Genomic DNA, 12,648 nt, shown 5'->3' with positions numbered 1-12,648 from the left:
GGCCCGGAGATGTGTATAAAATTAAGCGTAATAAAACGCGGGCCTACAGTAATACCGCAAGTGCACGGTCGTCGGTTGTAGCTCGTGCAAGTACGGGTCGATCCACAGAGACTGGGTGTGTTTTGGAGTGTTTAGCTATTTTGGGTTCTAGTTTGCTATTGGGCTTTTGAGTTCTTTGGGAATGAACTGGGCTTTAGCTTTAGCCTATCAGTACACTAGGCTTTTGGAGAGAACTGTGGACTGGGCTTAACAGTTCACTTGTGAACTGGGCTTGGTAGTGAACTAGGCTTTGGATTCAGTCAAGGATCTGGGCCTTTGGGCCTTTGAGGAACTGAACTTCAGTTTTGATTTAGCTAGGCCTTTGGGCTTTTGAGGAAATGAACTTCAGTTTTGATTTAGCTAGGCCTTTGGGCTTAGCTGTGAACTGAACTGGGCTTGTGCTGTGTTTGGAGCAGTAGCAGCTAACAAGGCTGGGCCTGGCAGGAGAAGTGGAGTGGCAGCAACAGCTGCAGAAACTCAGATGCAGGAGGCAGCAACAGCAGGGGAAGCAACAGCACAAGGGCTTCAGGCTTAGTAGCAAAAGAGGAGTGTAAACAGTGGCTCTAGGCCAAATTGGAAGCAAACCAGAGAACAAAAGAATGGCAAAAACAACAAAGATTAAACAGACTAAAAACTAAACAGCAACAAAACAGTGAACAAAAACAAAACAAAATGGAACAAAGTGAAAGTGACACAAAGGCAATTAGCCTAAGGCATGGAAGAAAACAATGTGAACAAGATGAACATGGAAGCAACACAGGGCAACACAGGGCAAAAGCAAAGAACAATACAAGTGAACCAAGGCCTAAGCCAAGGGCAGGGGATGTGGAGATAGCTAAGGAAAATGAATAAGAAAAAGAAACAAAGCCAAGTCAATGGCTCTAGGCATTCAAAAAGAATGGGAAGAGAATTAGCTTGCTATGAGCACTAATTTCTCCCAATGCTCAATCAAATCAGTGCATCCTAAGCATACAAAAATGGAATGGCAAGATAATCAGCTTGCTATGAGCACTGATTTCTTCCATTACTCAATCAATTCAGTGCTTCAAAGGCTTCTAGCCTAGCATTAACAGGAACATAACAGGAACATTAACAAAGGAACATTATCAAAGGAACTTATCAACACAATGCATCAAAACAAGCACATTAACAGGGTAAACACTAACAGGATTAACATTAACAGGAACAACTTAGGATGGCAAAACAGGAACAACACATGTAAACAACATACATTAACAGGAACATCACAACATTTAACAGAACACATGATTAAACATGAGCACAAATTTTAACAGAACAATTTTAACAGAACTTGAAAGTCCTGGACACTGGCTAGTCCAGCATGACTTTACAACAACACCCACAATTCCCTTTTATACCCAATACACCAAATTAGGGTTATCACCCATTTTCCCAAAATTGAAAACAGTACATAATTAGGGTCTGTGAAAAGTTAACCCTTACCCTGAAATTGTCTCCTCTGTCGAACCCATCTCTCTTATGCGTCTCTGATGCTCTTCCTCAGCTCCTATTGTTCCCTACTGATGCCCTAGCTAGCTGTTTTACAAACTCCACACCCTAGGGCTTCACGGGATGTGAAATGGGAAAAACATCTAGCCTAGAGAGATGGTGGTGGTGTCGGTGAAGAGATGGTGGTGGCAGTGATGGAACTGGTGGTGACGCTCTGATTTGGTCGGGAGAAGGAGGAGCAGCTCTGAAAATTTTGGGAAGAAGGGGAAGAAGGAGGAGAAATCGATAGAATGGGAGAAGGGTCTGTTTGTTTGGGGTGTAGGTGTTCGGTCGCTAGGGTGTGAGGCGGGATCATCTGAAGTTGATGCGCAGCGAGGAGATCCGTTGGATAATCAGTTACTAATTGAATCGAACGACACGATGTAAACAAGCTCTGAGCGACCGTTGGATTAGGTGATACAACGAAGCTGACGGCTCCAGATGGGGTTAGGTGCTGTAGTGTAAGGCGGAGATATCAAACTTTGATGAACAGCAATGGAGCAACCGTTGGATTCAACTACCATCTAATCTGAAGGCTTGGAATTTCAGCGCTGTGGTGCTTGGCAGAGACTTCAGATTTTGATGCTCTATGAAGAAGCGACCATCGGATGCTTCTGAGAACTGATCTGATGGCTGAGAACGGAGGCGTTTTTGTGTGTAGAAAATGAGGTTGTGCGCACCATTCTTCGCGGCTTCCTTGCGTGATTTCTCCCGGCTTTTCACTACTTTTCTGCTCTTTTTGCTCCGCAAGTCATCCAGACTTTATTTATTACCTAAAAATGCAAAATTAAGTAAGAAAAATATTTATTCTTGAAAACAATGAAAATACAGAATATGGGATAAAATGTAGAATTAATGCACAAAAGATGAGTTAAATGCCAACAAAAAGGGATAGATATATACAATATTTGGCACTCATCAGCAAGTTCCAAAGAAGATGGGTCGACCAAAGAAGGGAGAAAGCGGGACAAGTAGCGTACAAGTCAAGACAAATGTTCAAATGTTCCTTCACAAATTGAGAATGAAGAGTCACCGGCTAAGAGGAAAAGGGGTCGACCAACGAAGGAAGAAAGCGAGAAAAGTAGCACACATACGGTCCTTTCAAATGATCTAATTGCTCTTTCTCAAGCAAGTCAAGCACCAACAATAAACGATGAGCCAAACGATCTAATCGTTCCTTCTCAAGAGAGTCAAGCGAGTACAACAGGAGAATCAAGGATACGTGCATGGAAGGGACAAGCAAGACAAATGGGATCTATGGTGACTTTAAGGGCCTCTCTTGGTGATGGAAGCACGCCTAGGGATGAACGAATTTTATTCGAAACTTCATGAATTCATTAAGCCGTATGTTTTATCTACCGGCGATGTGGATGCGGATGGGAATTATGGTTACCACGTTGCGCAAGAACAAATAGGTCATATAAGTTTGGCGGACGATGAGAAGCTAACCCAATGTCAGTATTTTAGAAATAAAATTGCCTTACGCCTACAATAAGACAAGTATTTTTACATTTCGATGATGAAGGAAGGTTCAAGAAAGGATAAAGAAGTGAGATTTGATGAAATGGTTGCTAGTGTTCAAGGGCCAAAGGGGAATGGACCAATTACCCAAGAGTATTGGATGACCATGCCTCTATGTGGTCATTCTCTGGCGAAAACATTTACTTGAGTCGTTCATTTATTTGGTCAGAAAGCATATTATACATACGCCCCCAAGTATACCATTTGGGATGAATCGCTTAAGGATCGGAGAATTGTTTTATTCAACCATAAGAACATAAATTATATCGGACTCTGGCTACGTGAAGATTGTCCATTACCACCACTGTGTAAGTTTCATCATGACTCAGAGCTCACTAAAAAATGGCTAGAAAAATATGAGCCCAACATGAGGCGTTGGGAAGAGTTAGTCGATCCGGATCAAACGAATGGTCTCCAACTGTTGGAATGAGTATTTTCCTTTTGTTAAGATCTTGAATTATCGGATGCTTATATTTTGTCGCTTTCATATATTGTATGTTGCAAATCGAACCAAGCTTAATGTGATTTATCTTTTTTTTGGTATGCTGGAATCATGAAATTTGTAACATAATCGGTTTATACCACAACTGTTATACACAGATTCTGAACTCAAGCAATAATCGTTTTACAAAGGAACTATTATAAACCGATTCTGAACAAAACATTTTTGGGATTCTTACAGAATCGGTCTTTATGGACGATAATGTAATCCGATTTTTGGGACAAAAGATTACAGAAGAAGAGATAATTTTTAACTCAATAATCGGACTAAATAGATGCACTAAAAATCTGATTCCGGATTTCTCTACAAATCCAGAATCGGTTTATGTGTACATTGACTTAAACCGATTATGGTTGATGTTCATCAAATCAACCCAAAATCGGTGTATGTAGGTATACAATATAAACCGACTGCTTCTAACATCGACAACAATCGGATTAATTTGGTGCACACATAAACCGTATCTAGGTTGATTTTCCGAAATTTTGATAAGTGAATTTTAAAGATTTAGAGGTTAATCATCATAGAGTACCTCTTAGAAGGAATAGATTAAAGGGATTCAACTCAATCACTTGAATTGTTTGTTTTTGTGTTTTATCCCGAAACCCAAAAAATACTAGATTTCAATTGTTGTTTGTTATTGATTAGGTTTTAGTTTTGATTTTGATAGAAATTGAAAACTTGGGTTTTTATTAATGATTTTGTATTTGTCGATGAAATGATTATGATTTTATATTTGTATTTGTATTAGAATAATTAAGGTTTTGTTAAAGGTTAATTTAGTATTTTTACCATTATCTAGACACCCCATATCCTCCTCTTTAGGTTGGTTGAAGTAATTCATAGGCCACAATTAGCCCCTATAAGCCTCAATTTAGCCAGGATTTAAAAATCAATTACATAATATATTAGGATTCTTTTTTATTCCAAATTGATACATAAAGGAAAAAAAATCATATATTTCACACATTTTCTGCGAAAATAAAAGAAAAAAATAAATAAATTTCATATTTTTTTGTCCATCTAGCATCAGTCATGGGGCTTCGCCCCGCGCACACCTAATCAAAAATGTATCATCATATGGCGGGGCGAAGTCCCGTGCATAGCACGGGCACAAATCTAGTAAACTACAAAAACAGTACTAATATCTTTGTGTGCAGAATACATATTTTATTAAGCTAGAGACTGGGACAAGCAGTGTATGTATCTTCTGCATATGGTAACAGTTACCGGCCAATGTCGTCAAGACTTGTACTGTATGAGGCAAGAACAATTTCGGGTACATGGTACAAGGGAACAGGCATCTTTGGTGGAAGAATTGGTAAACTTAACTCCTTATTCAGCACTTGGATTGCTTGCCTTATTGAAGGTCTGAAACTGCGATCAGGATGTGCACACCATAGCCCGAGAATCATCAAACGTTCTGCTTCTTCGCTATCGAAATCATTACCTAGTTTCTTGTCTACTGCAGCCGAGAGTTTTCCTTTTCCGTAGAGATCCCAAACTAACTCTACCAATCCCATTTGGGATATTTCGCCAAAAGAAACGAATGATTTTCTCCCACAAACAATTTCTAAAGCCACTACTCCAAAGCTAAATACGTCAGAGTCTTTGCTAGGCCTCCCGGTGCTGATGTATTCCGGTGCCAAGTATCCGAAAGTTCCAGCCAAACCAGTGGATTGAGAGAAGCGATCATGGTCCATGAACCGTGCCAAACCAAAGTCGCCAAGTTTGGGGTCGAAGTTTGAATCCAGCAGCACATTGCTCGACTTGATATCACGATGTAGGACACACTTCCCCCACTCTTCATGGAGGTATAACAGTGCATTCGCCAACCCGAGAGCTACTTTGTATCTTATAGCCCAAACCAGATGATTTCTTTTGCCAGATAGATATGAATCTAAGCTCCCATTTGGCATCAACTCGTAAACAAGAATAAGCTCCTTTTTCTCATGGCACCAACCGATCAGTTGCAGCAAATTACGGTGACTCAGCTGGCTTATGATCGTGACTTCATTTATGTATTCTTTTGTACCTTGACTAGATCCCCTTGTGAATTTCTTGACAGCAACTGGCTGATCTGAATCATTCAACCTGCCCTGGTAAACACCTCCGAAACCACCTTCTCCTAATTTCCTTTCCTGACAGAAGTTGTTTGTAGCTGAAACTAGATTTTTGTAAGAGAAGCTTCTTGGCCCAGCTGGTATTAAAATCGCTGGTTTCTTATCCTTCGGCTTTTTCAACATAATCAATGCTACACCAATACCAAAGATCAAAATAAGAGCACCTGGAACTGTCAATCCAACCACCAATTTTTTGTTTATTTCTTTCTTCTTGGCTGCTAAACTTGAATTGAACTCCCACGATAGAAGAGTATGTGTCCCATTAACAAAACCAGAAGAAGCAGAGAATCCAACCATAACGTTTTGCGGTAGAACCTCCTTCAAATCGATCAGGTAAGAAAGAAGAGAATCTCCTCGAAAAATTGTGTTATTTTCATAAGTCCAGTACACACTGAGGTTCTTAGTGGTGGAGTTATAAGTAATCCAAGCATGATAAGTTTCACCTAAAGTAAAATTCCAAGTGGTATTAACAACCGAAATAAGGGAATTATGGTCAATCCCAACATGATCATGTTGAACATCCCAATTTTCATTCTCATGATGAGTATCAAATTCAACAGCGATAATCTGGTTCAGTGATGGCGAATTATATGTTGTTTCATTAAAAAGACCAAGATGTTTAGCTGGTGAATTAAGTGGAATATGAAAGCCGACTGGAGCAAGAAAGAATGCAATACCTTCACCATGGTAGAGGTCCTGACCGTTAATTGAAAAGGTGAAATGAGTGGTGAAATCAAAGAGATTTCCAGAGTGCCAAAGAGGCACATGCTCTTTGTAGGTAGCCCATCCAATACATTGGTCAGAAATGGGGTTAGTCAACTCAATGTTTCCCCTGGAGTAATTTGATGTACCAAACAAATTAACATCCTTATTACCAGGTTTGAAGCTAGAGATGTTGAAAGAAACTGAATTTACAGTGGAAATGCAAAGAAAGAAGAAGACAGAAGGAATCAATACAGTGTAGTATAACGCCATGGGTATGAATTTCAAGTAAGAAGATCGTGTTGAATATAATAAAAAGAAGGAAGAACAACTTTGAAAGAATGCAAGCTGAAATCAAATAGTACAGCTGAAGAATACACTTCTACTTGTAAGTTGTGGACAGTTGATTTAAGAACAAAATATCAAGCTGAAAACAATATTAAACAACAACTTGTAATTCAATTTCCTTGAAATCTTCTTCACAAATAAGTCAGAAAAGAATTTGCTCACTTCAACCATCAATGTGCTCTACCACTTACATTGAACTCGTTGTAATAACATCCCCAATTATAATAAAATACTAATTAGGCCAGTTCCATTGACAGCATTAAGCTGACCTTGTCTTTGCATACCCCTAAAATTCGTCAGGTAAATGATGTCAGTGGAACCATTGACCGTGTGCCAACACTATCAGCCATTCTTGACCTCTGGATTGTTTATGTTTTGTAGTTGCAATTAGTTACTGTAAAACTTTCTAATCAATGTCTACTTGGATGAAAAAAATGTCATTACAGGCTTCTGTCAAAACATCTCTGCAACTAGTTCCTAGTTTTTATCTGCACCTAGCTAACTTAGATTATGTCATATGCCGATGCAGAAAAGACTTGATCCAGTCTCATCCAACTGGGATATGGTTGACAAGTTAAGGGGCCTTCATAACAAAAATGTCCAAGTGATAGAGCAACAAACAGTTTTAACTTGAGCATCCTAACCAACATATGAATTATGGCATACTTTGCATACATTATACACCGATTAATCAAGAAATCAAGTAACGCGAACAAGTTGGACTATGCAAGCAGTAGATGAAATTGCATTATAATCATCCTGAAGAACACAGCAATGGACAAGTTCACCACAAAAAAATGGCATAACATTATTGAAAAGTACACAACCAATAAAAAAAAAATTGATAACATAACAAGCAAATGAAGGTTCAATAACAACATTTTATAAGTGTACCCAACAAGCTGAAAGTTTGTCTATGTTTATCGACCTATGTTGATGCTTGCAGCAGTAATAGAATTTCGTTCACTAGAAATAATATCTAGTTCAGGTACATGATATGTAGGCACCGGCATTTTTGTAGGGAGAGTTGGAATACTTGCTTCCATATTAAGTGCCTGAATTGCTTGTCTAATCGAAGGTCTAAAACTTCGATCTGTGTGTGCACACCATAACCCAACAACCATCAAACGTTCGGCTTGGTTTACATCGAATTCCAGGTTTAGTTTATGGTCTATTGCAGCCAAAACTGCATCTCTCCCATATAGATCCCAAACCCACTCTACTAATCCTACGTCAGAAACTTCTTCCATACAATCAACTGATTTTCTCCCACAAGCAATTTCTAAAGCCACTACACCAAAGCTAAAGACATCAGATTCTTTACTAGCCTTGCCTGTGTTTACGTATTCTGGTGCTAAATAGCCTAATGTCCCAGCTAACCCTGTTGATTGCAGACCTAGTCCATGATCCATGAGCCGAGCTAGACCAAAATCACCGAGCTTTACATTGAAATTTGAATCCAACATTATGTTGCTTGATTTGATATCGCGATGGACTACGCATTGCTCTCCTTCTTCATGAAGGTAGAGCAGTGCAGAGGCTAACCCAAGAGCTATTTTGTATCTGACAGCCCACATAAGGGGGCTTCTTCGGCCGAACAGGTGAGAATCTAGACTACCATTAGGCATCAATTCATAAACAAGTAAAAACTCACCACTTTCATGACACCAACCAATGAGCTGCACCAAATTCCAGCGTCTCAATCGACCGATAATCCTGACCTCAGTTATGTACTCTTTCTGACCCTGTCTAGATCCACTAGAGATCTTCTTTACAGCAATTTCCAAACCCGTTTCATTTATAAATCCCCTATATACGCCTCCGAATCCATCTTCTCCTAGTTTTCTTTCCTCTGAAAAGTTGTTTGTAGCTGAAACTAGTTCTCTAAGCAAGAACCTCCTTGGACCAGCCCCTCTTTCAAAGTCAGAGGTGAAGTTAACTTTCTGTTTCTGTTTTCTAACTCTTCGTCTTCTCGACGTCATCAGCCATACCAGAACTAAAGCAAGAACACATCCTACCAAAACAGTTCTGGACACAGACAATCCAACTATCAATTTGACAATTGGCTTTTCATTTGGCTTTCCATCTGGTACTTCTTTTTCCTGAATTACCAAAGTTGAATTGAAATCCCATGACAAAAGGATATGCCGCCCACTAGTCATACCGGTAGCAACAGAGAATCCTACTGTAACACTTTCTGGCAACATCTGCTTCAAATCAACTTGGTATGAAAGAAGAGATTCTCCTCGATAAACAGGATTCTTATCATATGTCCAATAAACACTAAGATTCTTAGTAGTAGCATTATAAGTGATCCACACGTTACCAACTTCCTAACTATGTAAGGTAGCATTCCAAGGAACAAAAACAGCAGACTTGATGGAATTATTATTAATCCCCACATGCTGAAACTCTGGATCCCATTCAGGATTTGGAAATGAATTAAAAAGGCCCAGAAAACCACCAGGTGAATTCGGAGGGATTGGATAACCAACAGGAGCCATAAAGAAGGAGAGGCCAGCACCATAGGATGGTGTTGTTTTTTGAATGGAAAAGGTGAAATGAGTGGAGAAGTGTGTGACTTCTCCAGTGGCGGAATCCGACAGAGGGACCTGGTTGGCATAAGTAGATCGACCAGCACGACAATTGTAGTTGTATTTGTTGATCAATTCAATAGTACCTATGGAAGCCGCGGCATCACCTTCCAGTATGATGTCACTGGCCTGGGGTTCAAACCGAGGTATGTTAAAGTAGATTGAGTTTATTGTAGGAACGAGAAAGAAGAGTAGAATAAAGAAAGAGTTATGGAAGTTTTTGTATAATGACATGGGAATGGAGTCTGCAAGAACATGGGAGATTTGGAAGAGATGGGAAAGAGAGAAATGAATGCTAAAGCAATTGAAAACCAGATCAGAGCGATTTCTTCTGAGGAATCTAACTTGCTGTCTCTATTTATTTATAAGCATTATAGTCTGGACGTAAAATGACAACTTAACTACATTGCCAAAAGATAGGACGAGAAACTTTGCCGGCAATTGTTTGATATATTATTTTTTTTCATCAGCAATATCTAATGACATTGCGTGCTACCCACATCTGCGTTATACTAATCCTTTAAGGTTATAGTATAGTGATTAAGCCAAGAAATAGTTTCTTAAAGCTACCCACTGAGAACAGATAAGAGCTGACAGACAAAAATATTCTGATATCCAATAGGGAATGATAATTTCTTTGAAGTCAATGGGTCACTTAACTGTTGACATATACTCAATGATTTGTTTGTTCTTACAGGACAGAAACTATCTTTTTTTATATGCTTAACGCTAAGCTAGATCCTCATATATATGTTTTGTTTCCACCGCTGATAAGTGACATGGTACCAGAAATGTGCTGAGTCAAGATAACAGAAATTTCAGATGATTATATTATACAGTACCAGGAATCTCTATGTGGTGGTTAGCAGGTATTATCATCACTAAAAAATAATAAAAACTTGGCTTGATTTTTTGATTATTGGATTGGTGGATAGCTGTTTTTCATAATGATTTTGGAATTGTTAGGAATAATGGTTTATTGGAATCCAAATTATAAATGTAGGTGATAAAGTCATTCAGAGAGATTGTGGAACCGAGAGTGTCATGTGGGAAAGGAGAAAATACGTTATAATACCTAAACTCGAGGTGATTGGGTTATTGGATCCCAGGGTACCTTATGAAAGCTAAACAATAAATTGTGTAAAATGCCGTTTGGCAAGACTGAACTGAATCCTTCGAGAGTGGGTCTGAGCCTTTGGGTGTCGCCTGGTTGTCGTGACGAGTCCCTAGTTAACCTTTATTGCCGGTAGAGCGTTTTTATGACCACCTATGGTAAAGCGACGTATCTCTGCTCGCCGATTGTTGTTATGAAGAAATTCCATTGAAGCGGGACAGATAAATGTGGGAACGGGGCGACCGCTGGCCGAAACGCTGAAGTGAAGTCATTGTTGGTGGACATTGATGTGAAGCGGCTGTCAGAATAAGTATGGGGCGAAGCCTGTATCCCGGTGTGATCCACGTTGTGTGTATGGTGCGAAGCGAATCTATATCCAAAACAATGTACTGTTCGAGGAGTACTTGGATTCGAGAGATCAATCTATACAATCCTGGTCTAAACCAAGAAATGGCCGTTCCAGGTCTGCTGCCGTTACAAAGTGAAAAAAAAGATCGGTTTAAAGGAGGGAAGCAAAGTGAAGAGTGGAGAGAGTGGCTACTTTGCAACCTGTGGCAGAAAGTGAAGGTAGCATGTGAAATGCCGCCCATGTGTTTCTGGTTACTTGTATTTTTGTTGTTTCCCCAAAACTTGTCGTTTTGTGGAGGATAGGCAAAGCCTATTTATACAAGTTGCAAAGGTGACGTTTCCTTGTCTCTTAAGGAGTGGAGGTGGAATAATGGGGAGTAATGGGAAGGTTGTTAAATTCCAAAACCTTTTGGGCATTAAGTGCCCAGTAGTGGCGAAACTTTTTTTTTCCTTTCCATCTTTCCATCACTCCACTTTACTCACCGCCCTTTTTATGGCTCTCCTGTAACAGGCATATTAAATGCTCGCATGCTCTAACCACCAAACCAAAACCCTAACGGGAATCCCCCAATTTGTGTTTGATATTTCGAATGTTCTTGTGGAAAGTATGTTTGCGGGACAAGTGGAAAAAGGTCTTTCCCGGGCTTGGCGTGGCCAAGTGTTGGAAATCATGGCGTGAAGGTGGAGCGGCCATGGTACAGTTGCGGAGCGGTCAGGGCTTTAGCAAATCATGGCATCGTTCGGCCATGGCTTCGAAATGCTTGGCATGGTGTGAGAGCGGCCATGGCGTGGTTGCGGAGCGGCCACGGCATTGTTGGTAGCGGGCATGGCTCGTGCAAAGCATGGCATGGCTTTGAAATGCCTGGCATGGTGTGAGAGCGGCCATGGCATGGTTGCGGAGCGGCCATCGCATGGTTGTGGAGCGACCATGGCTTGGTCATGGTTCGTGCAAAACATGGCATGGCTCGGCCATGGCTTTGCAATGCCCGACATGGAGTAGGAGCGGCCATGTCACGGTAGCGGAGCGGCCATGGCTTGTGCAAAGCATGGCCCGGGATAGAGTGGGAGCGGCCATGGCACAGTAGCGGAGTGGCCATGGCTTGGTCATGGCTCATGCAAAGCATGGCATGGCTCGGTAGCGGAGCGACCATACCTTGGCCAAGGCTCATGCAAAGCATGGCATGGCTCGTTCACAGATTTGCAATGCCCGACATGGAGTAGGAGCGGCCATGGCTCGTGCAAAGCATGGCATGGCTCGGCCATGGATTTGCAATGCCCGACATGGAGTGGGAGAGGCCATGGCACGGTAGCGGAGCGTCCATGGCTTGGCCATCACTCGCCTAAAGCATGGCATGGCTCTTCCATGGCTTTGCAATGCCCGGTATGGAGTAGAAGCGTCCATGGCACGGTAGAGGAGCGGCCATGTCTTGTCCATGGATCGTCCAAAGCATGGCATGGCTCGGCCATGGCTTTGCAATTCCTGGCATGGAGTAGAGCGACCATGGCACGGTAGCGGAGCGGCCATGGCTCGTGCAAAGCATGGAATGGCTCGGACATGGCTTTGCAATGCCCGGTATGGAGTAGAAACGACCATTGCACGGTAGCGGAGCGGCCAAGGTTCGTTCAAAGCATGGCATGGCTCGTCCATGGCTTTGCAATGCTCGGCATGGATTAGGAGCGGCCATGGAACGGTAGCGGAGCGTCCATGGCTTGGCCATGGCTCGTTCAAAGCATGGCATGGCTCGGCCATGGCTTTCCAATGCCCGGCATAGAGTAGAAGCGGCTATGGCACGGTAGAGGAGCGACCATGGATCGGCCATGGCTCGTGCAAAGCATGGCATGGCTCGG

The 12,648-nt window shown here is 41.4% G+C and overlaps 1 protein-coding gene and 1 pseudogene across 1 annotated transcript; both read right to left on the bottom strand.

Moving 5' to 3' along the window:
• Positions 1 to 4,594: 4,594 nt before the first annotated feature.
• Positions 4,595 to 6,669, bottom strand: LOC113286537 (L-type lectin-domain containing receptor kinase IX.1-like). The gene has a single exon (XM_026535126.1). It carries the CDS (start codon positions 6,667 to 6,669, stop codon positions 4,798 to 4,800), a length of 1,872 nt encoding a protein of 623 aa, XP_026390911.1. The 3' UTR covers positions 4,595 to 4,797.
• A 995-nt stretch (positions 6,670 to 7,664) lies between these two features.
• LOC113285316 lies at positions 7,665 to 9,654 on the bottom strand (annotated as a pseudogene).
• Positions 9,655 to 12,648: the final 2,994 nt, after the last annotated feature.

The sequence above is a fragment of the Papaver somniferum genome, chromosome 6, assembly GCF_003573695.1.
Source record: "Papaver somniferum cultivar HN1 chromosome 6, ASM357369v1, whole genome shotgun sequence".
Taxonomy (NCBI): Eukaryota; Viridiplantae; Streptophyta; class Magnoliopsida; order Ranunculales; family Papaveraceae; genus Papaver; species Papaver somniferum.
The sequence above is the reverse complement of the archived record's forward strand: the minus strand, read 5'-3'. Positions and strand labels throughout refer to the sequence as shown.

Bases quoted from the DNA above. Each gene is read 5' to 3' on its own strand.
- LOC113286537 (XM_026535126.1), bottom strand. From the start codon at position 6,669: ATGGCGTTATACTACACTGTATTGATTCCTTCTGTCTTCTTCTTTCTT.